Below are 25048 nucleotides of genomic sequence, written 5' to 3'. Positions count from 1 at the left end.
AGACAGCTGTGGTGGCAAAGTCATTGGGAGTATTTAAAGCCGAGATTGATAGGTTCTTGATTAGTCAGTGTGTCAAATGTTATGGGAAGAAGGCAGGAGAATGGGGTTGAGAGGGATAATAAGTCAGCCATTTGGAATGACGGAACAGACTTGATCGGCCGAATGGTCTGGTTCTGCTCCTATGCCTTATGAATGGAAAATAATAGAGCAATGGAGGCCTGTCCTGGAGCTGGAGGACTGTCTGTGTGTGTGAGTGGGAGGGTGAAAGGGAAGAATGGGGTTTGTTTCTATTGCTTGCTGTGTTCTTTGTTATTCTGCTGAGCACTGTGGGCAGGCTATGTTGGCGCAGAATATGTGATGACATTTGTGTGCTGCCCCCAGCACATCCTGAGGTGTTTTGGCTGTAAATCACACATTATACTGTATGTTTTTATGTACATTTAAATAAAACTGTATCTGAATCTGAATAAAGCTGAATCTGAACATCTTCTACACTAAGCACAACAGTTTTGTTAGAAATCCGGCTGGATATTGAGAGACAAATCTGTCCTTCAATTCAATGTCCTTAAGACACATGCAGAAAGGAGCTTGCAATTACTCACTTGGAGTATTGTGTTCAGTTCTGGTCACCTCATTAAAGGAAGAATGTGGGAGACCTGCTGAAGGGTCTCGGCCCGAAACGTCGCTGCCTGGCGTAGATGCTGCCTGGCCTGCTGAGTTCCTCCAGCATTTTGTATGTGTTGCTCGGAAGAATGTGGAAGTTTTAGAGAGGGTGCAGAGGAGATTTACTAGGATGCTGCCTGGATTAGGAACTTATCTTATGAGGAGAGGTTGAGTGAACTAGAGCTTGCTCAATCTATCTTTGGAGGAATGGAGGATGAGAGGTGACTGTATAGAGGCGTAGAGATGATAAGGGTGGTAGGATGGAGATATGTCTCTACCAAAGGGGTTGTAAGGTGTTCCTTCCCTCTGCTAACCTGCAGGTCACCCTTGGGCAAGGTGTAGCACTTGCTTAGCCCCCTGGGTCAGGTGAAGCCATGGGAGCAAGTGGTGGATGGCCGTAAGAACGGCTGGTGTATATCATGTCCTGGTTATGCGACCACTGACATCAGGTAGACAATCTCTGAAAGATATTGATAATGGCTGTGGTTACCCATCTTTTAGATTGGACAGGCTAGATGCAGGAAGATTGTTCCCGATGTTGGGGAAGTCCAGAACAAGGGGTCACAGTTTGCGGATAAAGAGGATGACTTTTAGGACCGAGATTAGGAAAAACATCTTCACACAGAGAGTGGCGAATCTGTGGAATTCTCTGCCACAGGAAACAGTTGAGGCCAGTTCATTGGCTGTATTTAAGAGGGAGTTAGATATGGCCCTTGTGGCTACGGGGATCACGGGGTATGGAGGGAAGACTGGGGCGGGGTTCTGAGTTGGATGATCAGCCATGATCATAATAAATGGCGGTGCAGGCTCGAAGGGCCGAATGGCCTACTCCTGCACCTATTTTCTATGTTTCTATGTTTCTATGTTTTAAAGATACTGCCCAGAAGAAGGCACTGCAAACCATTTCTGTAGAAAAATTTGCCAAGAACGATCATGGTCAAGACCATGATGGCCTACAGCACATGACACGGCACATGATTTTGATGACAAGATGATAAAATGCACAGATCTTGTGACAGAAACATTTTCTCATGGTGAAAATGTCTAAAATGAGGGGGGCATGATTTTAATGTGTTTGGAGGAAAGTATAGAGGAGATGTCAGAAACCATAGAAAACCATAGAAACCATAGAAAAACTACAGCACAGAAACAGGCCCTTTGGCCCTTCTTGGCTGTGCCGAACCATTTTCTGCCTAGTCCCACTGACCTGCACACGGACTATATCCCTCCATACACCTCCCATCCATGTATCTGTCCAATTTATTCTTAAATGTTAAAAAAGAACCCGCATTTGCCACCTCATCTGGCAGCTCATTCCATACTCCCACCACTCTCTGTGTGAAGAAGCCCCCACTAATGTTCCCTTTAAACTTTTCCCCCCTCACCCTTAACCCATGTCCTCTGGTTTTTTTCTCCCCTTGCCTCAGTGGAAAAAGCCTGCTTGCATTCACTCTATCTATACCCATCATAATTTTATATACCTCTATCAAATCTCCCCTCATTCTTCTACGCTCCAGGGAATAAAGTCCTAACCTATTCAACCTTTCTCTGTAACTGAGTTTTTCAAGTCCTGGCAACATCCTTGTAAACCTTCTCTGCACTCTTTCAACCTTATTTATATCCTTCTTGTAATTTGGTGACCAAAGCTGAACACAATACTCCAGATTCGGCCTCACCAATGCCTTATACAATCTCATCATAACATTCCAGCTCTTATACTCAATACTTTGATTAATAAAGGCCAATGTACCAAAAGCTCTCTTTACGACCCTATCTACCTGTGACGACACTTTTAGGGAATTTTGTATCTGTATTCCCAGATCCCTCTGTTCTACTGCACTCCTCAGTGCCTTACCATTAACCCTGTATGTTCTACGTTGGTTTGTCCTTCCAACGTGCAATACTTCACACTTGTCAGTATTAAACTCCATCTGCCATTTTTCAGCCCATTTTTCCAGCTGGTCCAATTCCCTCTGCAGGCTGAAGTCTGAAAACCTTCCTCACTGTCTACTACACCTCCAATCTTTGTATCATCCGCAAATTTGCTGATCCAATTTACCACATTATCATCCAGATCATTGATATAGATGACAAATAACAATGGACCCAGCACTGATCCCTGTGGCACACCACTAGTCACAGGCCTCCACTCAGAGAAGCAATTCTCTACTACCACTCTTTGGCTTCTACCATTGAGCCAATGTCTAATCCAATTTACCACCTCTCCATGTATACCTAGCGACTGAATTTTCCTAACTAACCTCCCATGCGGGACCTTGTCAAAGGCCTTACTGAAGTCCATGTAGACAATATCCACTGCCTTCCCTTCATCCACTTTCCTGGTAACCTCGTCGAAAAACTCCAAGAGATTGGTCAAACATGACCTACCACGCACAAAGCCATGTTGACTCTCCCTTATAAGTCCCTGTCTATCCAAATGCTTGTAGATTCTGTCTCTTAGTACTCCCTCCAATAACTTACCTACTACCGACGTTAAACTTACTGGCCTATAATTTCCCGGATTACTTTTTGATCCTTTTTTAAACAACTGAACAACATGAGCCACTCTCCAATCCTCCAGCACCTCACCTGTAGACAGCGACATTTTAAATATTTCTGCCAGGGCCCCTGCAATTTCAACACTAGTCTCCTTCAAGGTCCAAGGGAACACCCTGTCAGGTCCCGGGGATTTATCCACTTTAATTTTCCTCAAGACAGCAAGCACCTCCTCCTTTTAGATCTGTACAGTTTCCATGATCTCACCACTTGTTTCCCTTAATTCCATAGACTTCATTCCAGTTTCCTTAGTAAATACAGACGCAAAATACCTATTTAAGATCTCCCCCATTTCCTTTGGTTCCGCACATAACCGACCACTCTGATCTTCAAGAAGACCAATTTTATCCCTTACAATCCTTTTGCTCTTAATATACCTGTAAAAGCTCTTTGGATTATCCTTCACTTTGACCGCCAAGGCAACCTCATGTCTTCTTTTAGCACTCCTGATTTCTTTCTTAAGTATTTTCTTGCACTTCTTATACTCCTCAAGCACCTTATTTACTCCCTGTTTCCTATGCATGTCATACAACTCCCTCTTCTTCTTTATCAGAGTTGCAATATCCCTTGAGAACCAAGGTTCCTTATTCCTATTCACTTTGAAGCAGGGTTTTTTATACGGAGAGTGGTGGATGCATGGAACACCTTGCAAGGTGGTGGTGATAGAGGCAGATACATTAGGGGAATTTAAGAAGCCCTTAGATAGGCACGTGCATGGGAGAAAAATAGAGGCTTATGTAAGAGGGAGGGGTTAGATTGATCTTAGCATAGGTTAAAAGGCTGGTATAACATCGTGGGCCAATGGATCTGTACTGTGCTGTAGTGTTCTATGTTCTATCCCTCGTGATTCAAGATTCAAGATTGTTTGTTGTCATTCTTCAGTACATAAGTGTAAAAGAGGACACAGTGATTGTTACTCTGGATCTGGCACAGATGCTGTACAATCTTTTTTGTTCTATGGACATTTTTAAATTTCAGAGAAAATTCATGATGTTTTGATGTTGCTTGTTAAACTACAACAGTAAGGAAAATTACATCTCTGCATTGGCTTTGGCTCTTTGCTAGTGTGGTGCTTGCTCAGATGACACTGTGAGCCAAACGCAAAATGTTCACTTATATTCCCTCATTTAGATTTCACTCAGATATGGGGCATTCATTTGTCCACTATTATGCTCTATTTAGTTGAGAAAGAGTGTCTTTCATCATCTGTAAAGTGAGCTACACAGACTGGTGGAATAATGAAATGTCTATTACACTAAATCAGCTCTCTGGTTTTTAACATTCCACATCTTCAAGTCCACCAAGAGTACCACAGCCTTGTTGTTGGGTTTGGAGGCTTGCGTGCCTCAATAACCCGTAGAGCTACGTTGGCTAGAGGCAGCCTTGTGCTTTGGCTCTTGGTAGGGTCACCCATGCTAAACAGGTCAAAGGTAGATGCCAGACTAATAGGGGCCACCAATGCTCCAGGTTCAGGGGTTCAGCTCAGGGCCAGCAATTCTGACTCGTAAAGACAACTCAGATTCCTAGGACACATCATGCGGAAAGATGAACTAGAAAAACTGATACTCTCTGGAAGGATTGAGAGGAGTAAACCTCGAGGAAGACCTTGGCTTATGTACATCAGAAGCATAGCCAGGTGGCTACACATCGAGGAAATAGAGGTCATCCAAAAAATGAAGGATAGATCTTTATGGAAAACCATGGTCACCGAAGTCCGCATTAGAAATGGTACCCAGACAGACAGACAAAACAATATTGTTATGGAACCAGCAAAGAAGAATCCTTCTACATCTGAGTGTGAGGGTAGCCCTGAGCCTCCACCCAGGACTTGCAAAAGGGACAGTAGTGAGAAGAGAGAGGAAGCTACTGACACAATGAAGGAATGCTTGAACACTACCTGAGATGGAGGATCTTCATCATTGCTCTAAACGCCGGTAGCATAACGGGCAAGAACACATCTTCAAGCCCCACTGAGCACTCTGTCCAACCAGATTCTGTTAATAAGAAAGGCACACATACACAACATGCAGAAAATGCATGTGTGAGAAATAGCTATGGTATGATTGGAGGAAAGCACAGGGGGATGACAGAGGCTGTTTTTACACAGGGAGTGGTGGTGAGTGGATCATGCTGCCAGGGCTAGTGGTCGAGGCAGATACATTAGGGACATTTATGAGATTCTTAGTTAGGCACATAGCTGATAGAAAAATGGAGGGTGATGGGGGAGGAAGGGTTGGATTGATTTTAGAGTTGGTTAAAATGTTGGTACAACATTGTGGGCTGAAGGACTGTGCTGCAATGGTCTATGTTCTACCTTCTATATCTGAAACAGATTAACCTGTTTGATAGCGCAATTACCTGCTGTGAGTGATAATATACAATAAAGCAATAACTAAATTCATCCTTCGTAAGAGTGGGCACAAGAGACAAGGGGGAGCTTCTTCACTCAGAGGGTGGTGAGTGTGTGGAATGAACTGCCAGCATAAGCGGTGGTTGTGGTTTGATTCGGACAAATAATTTTTATTTGTTTCATTTTATTTGGAGATACAAACCCTTCTGACCTAATGAGGTGCACCGCCCGCAAACCATTTAACACTCAGCTAATCGCGGGACAATTTACAATTAACCCACTAACTGGTACAACTTTGGATTATGGAAGGACACCAGAGCACCTGGAGGAGAGCCGTTCTGTCACAGTGAGAATGTACAAAAGCTCCTAGTAGAAGACACTGGAATTGAACTCCAAACTCCAAACGCCCCGGGCTGTAATAGTGTTGCGCTAACTGCTACTCTATCGTGGTACCCCTTTAAGAGAGACTTTAAAAGAGAATTTAAGAGAGATTTGGATAGGTACATAGATGGGAGGGGTATAGTGGAATATAGTCCTGGTACAGGTCAATGGGACAATGGAGACTAGATTGGCCAAAGGGCCTGTTTCTGTTCTGTAGTGTTCTATGCCTCTATTGCTCATTAGCCCCTTAAAATCACTAAATCCTCCACTATGTTTTCGCTGGGAGACAGCAATTAACCAGAAACTAAATCTTACTGCAGAAACAGTAGCTCCTTATTGCCCAAGGGCTTTTTCTCTCAAATGCAATGTTCAGGCCAGGAGAATAAAAGAAACCCGTCACTTAACATGATGAACGGCGTTCCTATAATGCTCAAGAGACTCGACACTACCCCTAATAAAACAGCCGCTTAATTTGTATCCAATAGCAAATTAAATATTTATGCTGTATGCCTCAGGGTTGTAAAGTTATGCGGTTTACAAAATGCTTTGAATTATTTCATAAGCAGATCTTCAATATCAGATTCCAGACTCATAACCCTTATCTGCTGGTGTCAAAGAACATTGGAAGAACAACCACTTACAAGTTCCACTGTAAATTACACACTATTTCAATTTCCATTTATCACTGTTAATAAAATATTGTGCAAGTTCCTTCCTAAAAACATTGCGTGAATGTTCTCAGCATGGTTCAAGAACGCCTTTCATCATCAATCTCTCAATAAAAGTTCAGGGTAGGTAGTATGAACTGATTGCTGGTGGGGTGGAGATACGTCTCTACCAAAGGAGGTGTAAGGTGCTCCTTCCCTCTACTAGCCTGCAGGTTGTCCTTAGACAAGACGTAGCACCTGCTTTGCTACTCCCCTTCCCTCCCCATCCAGGGTCACATGAGACGATGGGAGCAGGTGTTGGATGGTCATATGAGCAGCTGGTCCATATCACAAGTCCTGGTTATGCGACCACTGACGCCAGGCAGACAATCTCTGAAGAGTATTGATAATGGCTGGCAAACCACTTTTGTAGAAAAATTTGCCAAGGACAATACTGGTCATGGAAACACCATGATCACCTATGTCATTAACATCTGCCGGATGATGCTGAGGATGTTTTACGAGTCTGTGGTGGCCAGTGCTATCATGTTTGCTGTTGTGTGCTGGGGCAGCAGGCTGAGGGTAGCAGACACCAACAGAATCAACAAACTCATTCGTAAGGCCAGTGATGTTGTGGGGATGGAACTGGACTCTCTCACAGTGGTGTCTGAAAAGAGGATGCTGTCTAAATTGCATGCCATCTTGGACAATGTCTCCCATCCACTACATAGTGTACTGGGTGGGCACAGGAGTACATTCAGCCAGAGACTCATTCCTCCGAGATGCAGCACAGAGCGTCATAGGAAGTCATTTCTGCCTGTGGCCATCAAACTTTACAACTCCTCCCTTGGAGGGTCAGACACCCTGAGACAATAGGCTGGTCCTGGACTTATTTCATAATTTACATATTACTATGTAACTATTTATTACTATTTTCTATTACTATTCTATTACTATTTATTATTTCTATGACTATCACTATTTACTATTTACTAATAGTAACATTACTATTACTATTTCTATTACTATTTATTATTTATGGAGCAACTGTAACGAAAACCATTTTCCCCCGGGATCAATAAAGTATGACTATGACTATGACTATATGACACGGGAGATAACGAGTGAATGAGTATAAACTGAACACACAACTGCTGGAGAACTCAGCAGGTCAGGCAGCAACTATGGTGGGGGGTGGTGGGGGAATAAACAGTCAACATATCGGGCCGAGATCCTTCATCAGGCGTGGAAAGGAAGGGGGAAGTAGCCAGAATAAGAAGGTGCAGGGAGGGGAAGGAGACCAGGAGAAGGAGGAGGGGAGTGGTGTGCCAGAGAGGATGAAGTAAGATGCTGGGAGATGATAGATAGAAAATGCAAAGGGCTGGAGATAAGGGGAAACTGAGAAGATGAGAGTAGACCATGGGAGAAAGGGAAAGAGGAGGGGAAATCAGAGGGAGATGAGGAGAAGGGGTGAGTAGGTGATTAGAATGTGGAATGAAAAAATCAGAGAGGGGCCCACCCCCACCGGCACACCTTCCCCCTCGCCTTGTCTTACCTCTCATCTGCCAGCTCGTATTCCTCCCCTTTGACTCATCATCTTATTCTAGCTTCTGCCCCTTCCTTTCCCGATGAAGGGTCTCTGTCCAACTGTTGACAATTTATTCCTCTCCATAGATCAGAAGAGTCAGAATTCCTCTCCATTGATGCTGCCTGACTTGCTGAGTTCCTCCAGCATTTTGGGTTTGTTGCTCAAGATATCCATTATCTGAAAAATCTCTCGAGTCTGTGACAGTATAAGTTGCCTTTGTGATTGTGACATCCCCATCATGAATCAACATAAGACAGCCGTCCAAGGCTCTTCTCTGCCCAGAATACATTCAGTAGCTACTTAATTAGGTACACCAGTACACCTGCTTGTTAATGTAAATATCTAATCAGCCAATCATGTGACAGCAACTCAATGCATAAAAGCTCACAGACATGGTCAAGAGGTTCAGTTGTTGTTCAGACCAAACATCAGAATGGGGAAGAAATGTGATCTAAGTGACTTTGACCGTGGAATGATTGTTGGTGCCAGGCAGGGTGATTTGAGTATCTCAGAAACTGCTGATCTCCTGGGATTTTCATGTACAATAGTCTCTAAAGTTTACAGAGAATGGCGTGAGAAACAAAATAAGACATCCAGTGAACTGCAGTTTTGGTTAATGAGGGAGGTTGGAGGAGAATAGCCAGATCATTTCAAGCCATCTAAAGCATGTCATCTACGAAAGTGGCATTATCTCAGCCACACATTACAACAGTGGTGTGCAGAAGGGTATCTGTGAACGTACCACAAATTGAACCCCAAATTAGATGGGCTACAGAAGCAGAAGGCCACTGAGTCCACGTTGTATATTTCCATGCAATCATAGTGTTGACACAAAAAAAAAAGCAGCTTCCTTACATGGATTGCTGGGCTGTGAATCCATAGGAATCATCAGTTTGGGTCGGGTTCCTCTTCGAGCTGCTAGAGAACGTTCCAAAGTTGACATACTACTTCCAGCCTCATCAGGATCATGACCTTTGGACAAAACAATAAGACAGAAGAGATAAAGATTAGCTTAATTTGTCACATGTACCATTGAAGCAGTGAAATGCATGGTTTGCATCAACGATTAACACAGTCTGAGGATATGCTGGGGGCATTAAGTGGTCCCCCAATCTACGTCTGGTCTTATCGATGGAGAGGAGGCGGCATTGGAGCACCAGCTGTAATAAGCAACACTGACAGAGTCACAGGTGAAGCAGTGGAAAGAGGAGTAATGTAGAATAGGTCTCAATGAGTGGGTGGTGGTTGATGAGGGTAGGGTAGTTGACAAACAAGAAAAAATCTGGAGATGCTGGAAATCCAAGCAACACACACAAAATGCTGGAAGAACTCAGCAGGCCAGGCAGCATCTATGGAAAAGAATACAGTACAACCGATGTTTCAGGCTGAAACCCTTTGGCAGGGCTGGACAAAAAATGCTGAGGAGTAGATTTAAAAGGTGGGGGGAGGGAAGAGAACCATCAGGTGATAGCTGAAACCTGGAGGGGGAGGGATGAAGTAAAAAGCTGGGAGGTTGACTGGTGAAAGAGACAGAAGTCCATGGAAGAAAGATAAAGGGGGAAGGAGCACCAGAGGGAGGTGATGGGCGGGCAAGGAGATAAGATGAGAGAGGGAAGAAGGGAGGGGAAATGGTGAAGGGGGCAGAAGGTGGGGGGAATCAGCAGAAATTTAAGAAATTGATGATCATGCCATCAGGTTGGATGCTACCCAAACGGAATACAAGTTATTCTTCCAACTTAAATATGGCCTCATCTGGACAGTGGAGGAGGTCATGGATAGACATATCAGAATGGGAATGGAAAGTGGAATTAAAATGGGTGGCCACTGGAAGATACCACTTTTTCTGGCAGACATAGATGCTTGGCAAAGCAGTCTTCCAGTCTACATCAGGTCTCGCCATTATACAAGACACCACACCGGAAGCACTGGCCGCCTTCTTCTGGTGTTCCTCCCCACCTTTCTTCCCAGCTCTTTACTTCAACTCTCCGCCTTCAGGTTTCACAGGTCACCTTATGTTTCTCTGTCCCCTCCGCCACCTTTTAAACCTACACCTCAGCTTATTTCCTCCAGTTCTGCCAAAGGGTCTCAGCCCAGAATGTCGACTGTACTCTTTTCCATAGATGCTGCCTGACCTGCTGAGTTCCTCCAGCATTTTGTGTGTGTTGTAGGGCAGTTGACATTATTTACATGGATTTTAGTAAGGAAATGTAACAAGGTCTCTGATGGTTGGCTGGTCCAGAAGCATTCTAACTGTTGTATCACCGTCTGGTATGGAGGAGGCACTGCAAGGTATCGGAAAAAGCAGCAGGAAGTTGTAAACTCAACCAGCTCCATCATGGGCACGAGGCTCCCGAGCATCCAGGATACCTTCAAGAGATGATGTTTCAAAAAAGGCGGCATCCATCATGAAGGACCCCCATCACTCAGGACATGTCCTCTGCTCATTGCAACCATCAGGGTGGAAGTATAGGAGTCTGAAGACACACACTCAACATTTCAGGAACAGCTTCTTCCCATCTACCATCAGATTTCTGAATTGACATTGGTCTCATGAACACTACCTTACTATTTTTTGACTCTCTTTTTGCATTATTTGATTTAATTGAGTTTTCTTCCTTATATATACTTACTGTAATTTATCATTCTTATTATATATTGCAATGCACTGCTGCTGCAAAACTCCAAATTTCACAACATACAGTACATATGCAAAGGTTTTAGGCATTGTCACGTACCCCATGATGGGTTAAAGAACCAGCAGAGATGGAAAACACTTTGGAGTCCGATATTGCTATTATCTAATGATATTTATTAGTAACTACGCAATACAATAATATAAATGCAGATAAATCAAACAGGTTAGCAAATGATTATATATAGATAAGTATGGAATATTTATGAAAACCAAGCTTCTTCAAGTCTAGGGGTAAATAGATAGTCTTATGATAATGAGTAAAGTTCAGTTCAATTCATGATATTGAGTTGAGTAGTGATGGAGAGAGAGAGATGGAGAGGTTTGAGTCTTCAGGTGAGCTGATGCCATCAATCTTCTCATTGTCCTCTGAAATCCTTTAAAAGTCACTGACTGTGACCACAACAAAGGGGACTGTTCTTCTGTAGTGGAGCTATCAACCCAGGCGAGGGTCGGACACTCCCCACCGGTCACGCCCTGTTCACATTGCAAGAGCCACTGATCGATCCACTTGATCGATCCTCCAAAACCCACTTTTTCTGTGGGCACAACAAAGCTCATTCAGTGTCCAAAATCATGTGTGTCGGGTCTATCATCTGACCTATCTCACCGTACTGAGTACCAACTGTCTCTCAAATAACTCCTCCCTTCTCTGCCTGTGTAAGAATGTATAAGCAGGCGATGTACTTGGGAAAGTATATACAAACTGTGAGCAGTCTTCATCTCTCTCCCTCTCAAAAACAAGATGTCAGTGTTAAATAACGCTCTCTCTTTTCAGAAGCACAGTTCATAGGGGTAATTCAGGACCCCGTTACAGGCATGTATATATAGTTTGGGTGCCTAAGACTTTTGCACAGTACTATATTTGTCAACATGGAGCACAGAGTGAGTTTGTAAATCTGGTGGGAGTAAAGGATGTTGGGAATGGTGAGAGTGGAGCGCCGTGGGAGGCGCATGAGACGTGGCAGAGGAGTGCCAGGGGCATGAGGTGGCACAGGTTCAGGCACACCCATCCTGAAACACCAAGTAACGTCATTTGATTTCAATCAATTAGTTTATCGATCATCATAGAATGACTCTCTGGTACTTTCTGCTCCCTCCCTTCTCCCTTCCACTTTTCCCAACCATGATTCCCCTCTCACTGTCCCCTTCCCACTCTCAGTTCGCAATAGAGACCCAATCAGAATTAGGTTTACTCATCACTCACACGTCATGAAATTCGTTTTTTTGTGGTATAAAATTATGTAATTTTATACATAAAAGTACTACAGTACTGTGCAAACAGAAGAAAATCTGCAGATGCTGGAAGTACGAGCAACACAAACAAAATGCTGGAGGAACTCAGCAGGCCAGGCAACATCTATGGAAAAGAGTACAGTCGAGGTAAATGTCAACTGTACTTTTTTCCATAGATGCTGCCTGGCCTGCTGAGTTCCTCCAGCATTTTGTGTGCGGCACAGTACTGTGCAAAATGGCTCAGGCACCCTGGCTGTATATATGTGCCCAAAGACTTTTGCACAGTACTGTATTCTGGTGATATAAAACTTGATTCTGATATACAGGATAGTGTATACAGGATCCTCAGTAGAACTGGTTTACTCACAGAAGACAGGGTGTAATAGAGGAAAGTATTTTACTGGCTGGAGGGGTAAAGTTGGATGTAGATATGACAGTGGTGTTTAAAAAGCTTTTAGACAGGGACATGAATATGTAGGGTGGAAGGGTGTGGAACACATGCAGCACAAGTGATTAAGTTTAATTTGGCCTTGGGTTTGGAAGTGATATTATGGCTGAAGAGCCTCTTCCTGTACTGTGTCTTCCTTTGACTGCGATTATTGAAGAGCAGGAAATCCCTAGTTTTGCAGTGAAATAAATAATTGAGATATCTGGAATAATATAGATTTATTTTACTGATATTTGTAGGAAGGCAGAGAGGCTGGGAATGATCCCCCCCATGATACTGTTAAGCAGATGAAATAACCTTTCTCTTGAAAGCGACATTTTACCTTAAGCGTGATTATAATGTTAAGCTTTCTGTGCATGACTCATTGTATAATCTTTCGTAGTTGGCCTCACCACATTATATATTGGGCTCAAGAGGACATTGCGTTAGAATTCAAGAAATTCACAAAGATCTCCCAGTGGATGAAGTTCCAGCTGAACCAATGAATTCATAATACTTGCATGATTGGACACTTGGCAAGTTCTAGGGAAAGGCTGAATAGATTAGGGCTTTATTCCATGGATCATAGGAGATTGAGGGAGAGGTATACAAAACTGTGAGTGCTTAGGTAGGGTAAATGTAAGCAGTTTTTCTACTCAGGTTGGGTGCAACTAGATCTGGAGGTCTTAGGTTAAGGGTGAAAGGTGAGGTTACACTCCCGGTGAAGGAGCAACACCATATATTCTGTCTTGGTAGGTTCCAACCTGGTGGCATGAATATCCCTCTCCTCTTTTATTCCCCATTCTGGCCTCTTACCTGATGTCCCTCCTCCTTCCTTTTCTCTTATAGCCCACTCTCCTCTCCTATCAGATTCCTTCCTCTCCACCCCTTTGTCTTTCCCAGCCATTTGGCTTCATCTATCACCTTCCAGCTAGCCTCCTTCCTCTCCACACCCCCTCCACCTTTTCATTCTTGCATCTTCCCCCTTCCTTTCCAGTCCTGATGAGCAGTCTCAGCCCGAAATATTGACTGCTTATTCAATTCCACAGATGCTGCCTGACCTGCTGAGTTCCTCCAGCATTTTGTTTGTGTTGCAGTGAAAGGTGAACTGTTTGAGGGGAAAATAAGGGGTAACTTCTTCACTCAGAGGGTGGTGTGAACGTGGGATGAGCTGCCAGCAGAAGTGCTGGATGCCAGTTTGATTTGAGCAGTTTGGATAAGTACATGGGTGGGAGGGGTTCAGAGGACTGTGGGACTAGGCAAAATAACACTTCCTGTGCTGTAGTGAACTATGACCTCCAAGAGGGCCACAACGCTGTAGTTGGGTTTGGGGGCTTGCATGCCTCAATGACCCAGAGAGTTATGTTCGCTGGAGTCAGGGCCTTATGCTTTGGCCCTTGGTTGGCTCACCTACACCAAACAGGACAGCCGGTAGAGACCAGACTAAGAGTGGTCCACCAGTCCTCCAGGTTCAGGAGGTCAGCTCAGGGCTAACATCCCTCACTGGTCAAACAAATTGTTACAGAAACAGCAATGAAGAATCCTTCTGCACCTGAGTGCAACGGTATTCTTGAGTCTCCATCCAGGACTTGCCTGACTGACAGAGTTGAAAACCAAGAGGAAGTTACTGACACAATGAAGGAAGCAGCACCAGAGATGGAAGGCCTTTGTTGGTGCCCTAAATGCCAGTGGTGTAACAGGCCATAAGTAACTAAGTGCACTATGATTCTAAGGATCTTATAAAAGTACTTGGGCCTACCTGAATGGGAGCCACTTTTGCTGGTGAGCTGGTTCTCTGAGTGGCTATGGCTGACAGGGGTTATATCCTGGCAGCTTTGCTGCATGGGTGAATCTCTCACGGATGGTTCAGGCCCTGAAGGCTTTTCAATATTCTTCATCTCCATTTCTTCATGATGTATCCAGAGGTCAGGTGGTCTCAGGTCTTTTTGGCTCCCTTTTCGCTTGCCACCGCTGTGCGCAGCACGCTTTCTGTGTAGAGAAGAAAGTTACTCAGAATCAGAATCAGGATTATCATCACTGACAAATGTTCTGATATTTATTGTTTTGCGTAAGCAATACAGTAATACCCAAGAAATTATTATGATACAATAAGAAATATAAAAAACAAGCAGTGCAAAAAGAGATCAAAATAGTGAGATAGTTTTCATGGAGTCATGAACTCCTTGTGATGGAATTGGGGGTTCACTGTCTGCAAAGCCTTACACTCAGAAGAAAAGTTTAAGCCCTATCGAAGTGCTTGGCAGAGGATGGTGCTTGGAGGGGCTGGCCGGAGGCGCAGAGTTTTTGGACGGACTCAGAGTCCGCTGCGGTCGAGTGCTTCCAATGGTGCTGCACCGGCAAGTTGGCGGCGCCTGGAGGTTCTGCCGCCTGCGTGAGATGATGAGTCTATCGGGACTTTGAGACTTTTTTTTACTGTGTCCATGGTCTGCTCTTTATCAAATTATGGTATTGCTTTGCACTGTTGTAACTATATGTTATAATTATGTGGTTTTGTCAGTTTTAGTCTTGGTTTGTCCTGTGATTTCTTGTGATATCATCCTGGAGGAATGTTGTATCATTTTTTAATGCATGCATTTCTACGTATCTACAGGTACCCTCACTCTGGGGAGTTATACTGTATCCACCCACTCTATCAAGACTAACTTACTCTCCTGTCTAGTCTCTACAATGAGGTTAGCTGCCAATACCCATTGCTTGAGTGGTTGGTTCCCCCTCCCTACCAAGGAGGAGATAATTCCAGATACTGGTTAGCATTATCTACATGAGATGTTTTGCTGGGACAAAGTAATTCATACTGATTGACAGGGATCCTAGAGAAAAAAATAGTGCTGTGAGGTGTGACTCTCTGAGTACAGAAATATCCCAACCACTGATTGATCAGCTATACCTGTGATCATGTTCGATGTGCTAAGTGACAAAATCAGTGTTGAATGCAAGCTTCTTTGAACTCCGTGACAATGATGCAAATAGCTTAGCCTGTGTTGTCTGGTTTGCTGCAAGCTAATTAATATAAGTCCCTGTGGGCCTGGAAAGTGAATATTAGACCATAGATATAGGAGGAGAATTAGGCCATTTGGCCCATCGAGTCTGCTCTGCCATTTCATCGTGGCTGATTTATTTCCCTCTCAGTCCCAATCTCGTGCCTTCTCCCCGTATCGCTTCATGCCCAGACTAATCAAGGATCTATCAACCTCTGCCTTAAATATACTCAATGATCTGGCCTCCACAGCAGCCTGTGACAACAAATTCTCTGACTAAAAAAATCTTCTCATCTCGTTTCTAAACGGACATTCCTCTATTCTGAGGCTGTGGTAGGGAGGCTATTGCTCATAATGGAGCTGGTTGAGTCTACAATCATCTATGCCTTTTTCTGATCCTGTGCATTAGTGCTTCTGGACACCAGTTAGAATGCTCTCCAGAGTACATGTGTAGAAATTTGATAACAGCAAGAATTTACATTGGCCAAGTGACCATGATGGAGCTGGCTGAGTTATTAATAAAAATAAAGTTATTATTATTATTTCATCTTTTTCTCTTTGTATTTTCACAGTCTTTTGCACATTGATTGTTTGTCCATCCTCTTGAGTGCAGTCTATCATTGTTTATCTTGTATTCACTGAGTACGCCTACAAGAAAATGAATGTCAGGGTTGTATATGGTGACATATATGTACTTTGACAATAAATTTATTTGAACTTTGAGATTTGGCTCTATTCAGATCAAAGCAATCTACTTGAGCAGCACCCTAACCACCACCCAAAGATTCACAATTTCTGCAGCTGATGTACTGGGACAGTAGTGTGCACCATTTACAGAAATATCTGCCAAGGCTGCTTACATACAACCCTCCTATACTTACCTTCTCAAGCAATTAGGGGGCCAACAGTAACAGGTGCAAGTCAGTGCCACCACCTGTTAGAATGCTTCTAAGTTACGTAACGTACACATTTAGATACTGTATGTGTCACCTTTCCCTCTTTGTCACTGGATTAAGTTCCTGGAGATACCTCCCTAAGAGCATTATAGGAATGCAAACGGAACAAGTGTCACACCTCTCCCTACACCTCCTCCCTCACTACTACTTAGGACCCCAGGGTCCTTCCAAGTGAGGCGACAATTCACCGTGAGTCTGTTGGGTTCATCTACTGTATCCGGTGATGCTGGAGTAGTAGCCTCCTGTATATCCTATATAAACCTTATATTCTGCCTGGGTAGTCTCCAACCTGATGGCATGAACAACGACTTCTCAGACTTTCCTTAACAGCCTCCTACCCCCTTCACCATTCCCCATTCCCGTTTCCCTCTCTCATCTTATCTCTCTGTCATTTCCCACTGGTGCTCCTCCCCCTTCCCCCTCTTCCATGATCTTCTACCCTCTCCTATCAAATTTCCCCTTCTCCCACCTTTCATTTTTTTCACCAATCAACTTCCCAGCTCTTTACTTCACCCCTCCCCCTCTCCTGGTTTCACCCATCACCTACTAACTTGTATTTCTTCCGCTCCTCCTCTCACCTTCTTATTCCAATTTCTCCATCTTTTTATCCACCCTTGACTCAAAGTGTCAACTGTTTACCCTTTCCATAGATACTGTCTGGCCTGCTGAGTTCCTCCAGCATTTTGTGTGTGTTGCTCTTGATTTCCAGCATCTACAGATTTTAGACCATAAACCCATAAGATATAGGTGCAGAATTAGGCCATTTGGCCCATCGAGTCTGTTCTGCCATTTCATCATGGCTGATTCAATCTTCCTCTCAGCCCCAATCTCCTGCCTACTTCCCGTATCCCTTCATGCCGCTACCAATCAAGCATCCATCAACTTCTGCTTTACATGTACATAAAGATTTGACCTCCACAGTTGCCTTGGCAAAGGATTCCACAGATTCACCACTTACTGGCTAAAGAAATTCCTCCTGATCTGCATTGTAAAAGGACACTCCTCTATTCTGAGACTGTCTGCCCGGTCCTGGACTCTCCCACCATAGGAAACATCCTCTCCTCATGCACTCTATCAAGGCCTTTTCAGCATTTGATAGGTTTCAATGAGGTCACCCTTCATTCTTCAGAATTCTAGTGAATACATGCCCAGAGCCATCAAACACTCTTCATGTGACAAGCCATTCAATCTTGGAATCATTTTTGTGAACCTCCTTTGAATCCTCTCCAGTTTCAGCACATCCTTTTAAAGATAAGGGGCCCAGACTTGACAGGAAGTTCAGAGACCTCGGCCTGCACCCCACCTTGTGCAGCTGGATCCTAGACATCCTATCAGATCGCTGACAGGTGGTAAGGATGGGCTCCCTCACCTCTGCCTCTCTGACTCTCAACACAGGTGCCCCCTAGTGTTGTCTCTGAGCCCCCTCCTCTACTCCCTTTACACCCATGACTGCACTGCCACATGCAGCTCCAATCTGCTGATCAGATTCGCAGAATTCACAACTCTGATCGGCCTTATTTCTGGCAGTAATGAGACAGCCTACAAAGGAGAGGTTGACACCCTGACACAGTGGTGCCAGGATAACAACCTCTCCCTCAATGTCCAAAAAACAAAACAGCTGATTGTGGATTACAGGAGGTACGGAGATCAACATCAATGGGTCTGCAGTTGAGAACGTGAGTAGTTTCAAGTTCCTCGGTATACACATCACCGATGATCTCACACTGGCTTTGTGGCAAAAAAGCACAACAGAGTCTCTTTCACCTCAGGCAACTGAAGAAGTTTGACATGGGCCCCAAATCCTCAAGACCTTCTACAGGGGAACCACTGAGAGCATCCTGACTGGCTGTATCACCGCCTGGTACGGGAACTGCACCAACCTTGATCGCTGGGCACTGCAGAGAGTGGTGTGGAGAGCCCATTACATCTGTGGATGTGAACTTCCCTCCATTGAGGACATTTATAGCGGTGGGGGCTGAAAGAAGGCCAGGAAGATCATTGGGGACACCAGTCACCCCAACCACAAACTGCTTCAGCTGCTTCCGTCCGGCAAACACTCTCGTCGTCGTCCACAGAGCGAAGACGCCTGTGCGTGTATTTGTTTAATGTGTACTTGATGTTGCACTCCAAGAAGCACACGATACTTCACAAATCAACCAACTGATTCCAATGGCATGGAAACCACGACGATTGGAGCTGATGGATTTGTTGCTGCCTTCATCCGCCGTCACAGCCATAGAGTTTAAAGTAACTTCTTCTGCCTGTTCCACAGTTGAGGTTTTGGTTGGATTGTTCTTTGTCAGGGACCTCACCCTCGACCTTACCACCATGGGTGACCCTACCCGGAGTATAGCTCCAGACGGCATCGCTCTCGGGATCTCAGCACCACAGAAGCCTCTCCACCGCGACAAGGTGACAATCCACGGAGAATGGCAAACGCTACTGCAGCATTAAAGCCAGAATCAACAGGCTATGGGACAGTTTTTTTTCACAAGCCATTAGACTTTTAAATCCACATGCCTGTACATTGCAACAGATTCATAACGCAAAGATTTTTACTCTCTCAAGTTGTGGAATGAATGCAAGATTTAAATAAATTCTAATTCAAAACTACTCACAATACTGCAAGTGAGGCCTCGCCAGTGCTTTATAAAGTCTCAACATTGCATCCTTGCTTTGTTTATTCTACTCCTCTTGAAATGAATGTAAACATTGTATTTGCTTCCTCACCACAGACTCAACCTGAAAATTAATCTTTAGGGAATCCTGCACAAGGACTTCCCAAGTCGCTTTGCACCTCATTTTTTGCATTTAGAAAATAGTCAACCTTTTCATTTCTTCTACCAAAGTGCATGACCATATATTCCCTGATACTGTATTCCATCTGACATTTCTTTGCCCATTCTCCTAATCTATGTCCTTCTGTAGCCTCTCTACTTCCTCCAAACTATCTGCCCCTTCACCTATCCTCATACCATCTGCAAACTTTGCAACAAAGCCATTAATTCCATCATCCAAATCATTGACATACCATGTAAAAAGAATCGGTCCTAACATAGACCCCTGTGGAACATCACTCGTCACCAGCAGCCAGCCAGAAAATGTTCTCTTTATTCACATCCTTTGCCTCCTGCTAATCAATCACTGCTTTATCCATGCTCAGATCTTTCCTGTTATACCATGGGGTTGTAACTTGATAACCAACCTCACGTGTGGCTCTTGTCTAAGGCCTTCTGAAGGTCCAAGTACACAACATGAACTGATTCTCCTTTGCCTATTCTACTTGCTATTTCTTTAAAAAATTCCAACAGATTTGTCAGACAAGATTTTGCCTTGAGGAAACCATGCTGACTATGGACTATTTTATCTTGTGCCTCCAAGTGTCCTGAGACATCATCCCTAATAATCAACTCTAAATTTTTTCCAGTCACTGAGGTCTGACTAACTGGCCTATAGTTTCCTTTATTCTGCTTCGCTCAGTTTTTAGAGAGTGGTGTGACATTTGCAATTTTCCGATCTTTCGGAACCATTCCAGCCACTAGTGATTCTTGAAAGATCATTACTAATGCCTCCATGATCTCTTCAACCACCTCTCTCAGAACTTTGGAGTGTTCACCATCTGGTCCAGGTGACTTATCTACCTTCAAACCTTTCAGTTTCCCAAGAACCTTGTCCCTAATAATGGTAACCTCACACACTTCATGACCCCTGACACCAGGAATTTCCACCGTACTGTTAGTGTCTTCCACCATGAAGACTGATGTAAAATACTTAGTCAGTTTGCCCGCTATTTCGTTGTCCCCATTACCACTTCTCCAGCAACTTTTTCTAGTGGTCTGATATCCACTCTCGCCTTTCTTTTACACTTTAATGTATCTGAAGAAGCTTTTAGTATCCTCTTTAATGTTACTGGCTAGCTTACTTTCGTATTCCATCCTTACCTCATTAATAAATTTTTTAGTTGCCTTCTGTTGGTTTTTAAAAGCTTCCCAATCCTCTAACTTCCCACTAATTTTTGTTCTATTATATGCCTTCTCTTTGGTTTCTATATTGGCTTTGATTTCTCTTGCTAACCATGGTTGTGTCATCCTGCCTTTAGAATACTTCTTCCTCTTTGGGATGTATATATCCTGTGTCTCCTGAATTGCTTCCGGAAAATCCAGCCATTGTTGCTCTACTGTTATCCCTGCCAGTGTGCTTTTCCAGTTAATTCTGGCCAACTCCTCTCTCATGCCTCTGTAATTCCCTTTACTCCACTGCAATACTGACACATCTGACTTCAGCTTCTCCTTTTCAAATTTACAGGAGAATTCGATCATATGATGATCACTTGCCCTGAGGATCTTCTACCTTAAGCACTCTAATTAATTCTGGTTCATTGCACAACACCTAATCCAGAACAACTAATCCTCCAATGGGCTCAACCACGAGCTGCTCTAAGAAGCCATCTTGTAGGCACTCTGGAAATTCACTCTCCTGGAATCCAGCACCAGCCTGATTTTCTCAATCTACTTGCATATTGAAGTCCCCCATGATTTTCTCATGTTTGTGAGCACTATAGGAATACCTCCCTTACAGGGACCATCCGTTTCAGATTAAGATTTATTTATCACATGTACATCAAAACATGCAGTGGACTGAGTCATTTGCGTTAACAACCAAGTATGCTGGGGCAGCCCGAAATTGTCACCACACATCTTGGCACCAACATAGCATGCCCACAATGATCAGCAGAACAATGCAAGCAACAACAACAACAAATCAGAATGACAATAGGTAGACAAGACCCTTTCCCATCCTTCCCAACCTCTATCCATTGAGCGGAGCTTAGGAGGATGATGGCGTTAAACGGAGACTCTTTTGCTTGCATCTTTGGAAACAGCTCTATTTCCTTCTTTGATATCTCTTTTTTCCCTTTCAAGGTTCTTTTGACGACCCTGATCTGGAGTTACATGCTGACTTCGGTGCTTTGCGGAAGTGGGACCCACTCTCAAGACCTCACGACCGGTAGATTTTCAATATACTAAGTACGTGGCCTGGAAGACTAGCATGCCTTCAGGGTGCAGGATTTTCGTGGCTCTGGAGGCGGGCGGATTTGAGGCCAGTGCCACCACCTGATGTGTTGTGGGCATACATGGAAGATCAAAAGCAACAAGCTGACTGCTGGTTATGTGTCCAGAGACCCAAGTTCTTTGGGCACAGAGCTCAGAAAAAGCGATGCAACAGACATTTAACACCATTAATTAGTGAGTTGATTTGTTATGTCTCTGCTCTCACTGTGAAACGGGAACACCTCTTTTTCCCTAAATATGGAGAGAGAGAGCCTGTGGTATGTTGAATTAGGTGTAGTCTTAGGGGTACTTCAAGTCTGGGTCTTTATTGATGCTTTGCTACACGTTTGAGAGCTCGGTAGGGGGAGTGCCAATACTTTTTTTTGCTGGTGGGCTATTGGGGTCGTGGCTTTGCTGCTGCTTATGCGTGGGTGGGGGGAGCTTGGGGGGTCTTTGGGGTTCTAACATTTAACTGTCATTCATTCTTTGGGGCACTCCTCTGATTTCGTGGACGGTTGCGAAGAAAGAGAACTTCAGCACGTATATTGTATACATTTCTCTGACATTAAATGTACCTATTGAAACCTATTGACACACTCAGACAGACCACCATTTCCAGGACAGGTCACTTTCAGGTCCCCAGTCCTTTTCCTTGGATTCTTAGACCAGCAGACAGCAGAAGACATCTCATGATTTCTCAAGCACACTGCCTGCAGAAGTGGTAATGACTGTAACATTTAAGAGAAGTTTGGATAAGTATATGGATGGGAGAGGTATGGTGGCCGACCCAGGTGTGAGCCAATGGAACTCGGCAGAATAACAGTTTAGCATGGACTAGATGGGCCCAAGTGCCTCTTTTTGTGATGTAGTGCTCTATAACTCTGCATATTGCAGTTTGGGTTCAGAGCAGGCTTATGAGCCTTCAAAAACCACACACACATTAGCAATTTTTGTGCTTCTCCAATTAAAATACCATGATCAACTTTAGTTTACTTTCCTGCCTCACTGGAACCCATTCCACATTGACTGGAATTTTCCGCCTCACTGGAACCCATTCCACAAATGAGTGGAATTTCCTGCCTCACTGGAAGCCGTTCCACAATTAACTGGAATTTCCTGACTCAACTGAATGCTTTTTCATTCTCTATGTAAAATCTTTGATTACCATGCAGGTCACCTGCATTAATAACTCCTAAAGTAACTCGATGTCAAATTACGTTTTATAATCACTCTTGTGAAGCACATATGATGTTTTATTACAGCACAGGACCAATATAAATGCAAGTTGTTTAATTGTACCAAGTGGTGCACTAGTCATTTCGCAATTAAACAATTCGCACAAAGCTATTATATTAATCTCCGCCTTGTTACTGTGGATATTAAGATAATTGTCTTACATGGACTGTCTTTACAATTCACACTTCAATATTTGTATAAACAAAATTAATATCTCCCATGGCTAAGACAAGTAATAGGTCCTTTGAATATAGCAAATAATTTAAGATGAAATACGTCAGAACATATTGTATGAATAAATAAACTACACTTATCTTTGATTTTTACCATGTCAATCAAAATATAATTTCACAGATCATAAATATGTCCTATGTTCTATGCCCTATTAACTGAATATTAGCAAAACTGAGCTGTCATCTGAAAATATTGTACACATTTCAGTGATAACAAAGGTAGTTTTAATACCTCTAGATCTGTGGTTCCCAACCTTTTTTATGCCATGGACCAATCCCATTAAGAAAGGTATCCATAGACTTCAGTTTGGGACCCCCTGCTCTAGATAGACTGATTTAATTAGAGTCATAGAACACTACAACACAATCACAGGCCCTTCAGCCTATCTAGTCTGTGTTGAACTATTAATCTAGTCCCATCGGCCTGCACCTGGACCATAGCAATCTCTACCTTTCCCATCAACTTACCTATCCAAATTTAAAACAAACATAGAAACATAGAAAACCTACAGCACAATACGGGCCCTTTAGCTCACAAAGCTGTGCCGAACATGTCCCTACCTTAGAACTACCTAGGCTTTAACCATAGCCCTTTAATTTTCTAAGCTTATTGTAGCCATCCAGGAGTCTCTTAAAAGACCCTATCCTTTCCACCTCCACCACCGTTGCCGGCAGCCCATTCCATACACTCACCACTCCCTGCGTAAAAAACTTACCCCTGACGTCTCCTCTGTACCTACTTCCAAGCACCTTAAAACTATGCCCTCTCATGCTTGCCATTTCAGCCCTGGGAAAAAGCCTCTGGCTATCCACATGATCAATGCCTCTCAATATTTTGTACGCCTCTGTCAGGTCACCTCTCCTCCTCTGTCACTCCAAGGAGAAAAGGCTGAGTTCACTCAACCTATTCTCATAAGGCATGCTCCCCAATCCAGACAACATCCTTCTAAATTTCCTTTGCACCCTTTCTATGGTTTCCACATCCTTCCTGTAGCGAGGCGACCAGAATTGAGCACAGTACTCCAAGTGGGGTCTGACCAGGGTCCTTTATAGCTGCAACATTACTTCTCGACTCTTAAACTCAATCTCACGATTGATGAAGGCCAATGCACCTTATGCCTTCTTCACCACAGAGTCAACCTGCATAGCAGCTTTGAGTGTCCTATGGACTTGGACCCCAAGATCCCTCCGATCTTCCACACTACCAAGAGTCTTACTTAAATGTTAAAATCAAACGCACATCAATCACTTCTGTTGGCAGCTCATTCCACACTTGAACCACCCTCTCAGTGAAGATGTTCCCCATCATGCTCCCTTTAATGTCTCACCTTTCACCCTTAACCTATGACTTCTAATTCTAATCTTACCCTGAAAGAGAAATATTTTTTCTTTGCTTTTGCTCATGCCTTCCAATCGACAGATCAATATTAAGTATAGAACCCTGTAATACACTCCACCCTTTGTTAAATCATGACTCGTAATGGTCAAATATTCTTGAAGCATGAGTTTAAATCCCACAGAGGCACGGGTGGAATTTAATTCAATTAATTAAATAATCTGGCATTAAAAATAAAGCCTTAGTAACAACAAACACAAAACTGTTGGAACATACAGTGCTATACAAATGTCTTAGGCACATATAGATATTAAGGTGCCAAAGACTTTTCACAGAGCTGTATTTGTCAACGTGGAGTGGAGAGCGAGTTTGTAAATCTGGCAGTAGGAACGGATTTTGAGAATGGCAAGGGTTGAGCACTGTGAGAAGGGTATGGGACAGGTGGCAGAGAAGGAGTGCCAGGGGGTGGCGCAGTGTAGGTGCAGACACACCCGTACTGAGACACCTGGCAAGGTCATTTGGTCATTACGGAATGTCTCTTGCATGCTTCCCGCTCCCTTTCCTCTCCCTTCCACTTTTTCTGATGGTGATTCCCCTCTCCCTGCCCGCTTCCCACTCTCAGTCCACAATGGAGACCCATACCAGAATCAAGTTTATCATCACTCACATATATCATGAAGTTTGTTTTTTTTTTGCG

At 43.7% G+C, this 25048-nt stretch overlaps 1 protein-coding gene across 1 annotated transcript in view; it reads right to left on the bottom strand.

The window, feature by feature from the left end:
• Positions 1–25048, bottom strand: part of dcc (DCC netrin 1 receptor) — a 1002879-nt gene that overhangs the window by 33919 nt on the left and 943912 nt on the right. The window contains exons 24-25 of the mRNA XM_072252112.1: positions 14300–14529; positions 9041–9157 (exon numbers count right to left, since the gene is read on the bottom strand). Of these exons, the coding sequence (XP_072108213.1) occupies positions 9041–9157; positions 14300–14529 (347 nt within the window). The remainder of the gene's footprint in view (positions 1–9040; positions 9158–14299; positions 14530–25048) is intronic.

This window comes from Mobula birostris, chromosome 3, assembly GCF_030028105.1.
Source record: "Mobula birostris isolate sMobBir1 chromosome 3, sMobBir1.hap1, whole genome shotgun sequence".
In the NCBI taxonomy this organism is placed as follows: domain Eukaryota; kingdom Metazoa; phylum Chordata; class Chondrichthyes; order Myliobatiformes; family Myliobatidae; genus Mobula; species Mobula birostris.
Note: the sequence above shows the minus strand (reverse complement) of the source record. Positions and strands in the feature narration are given on the sequence as shown.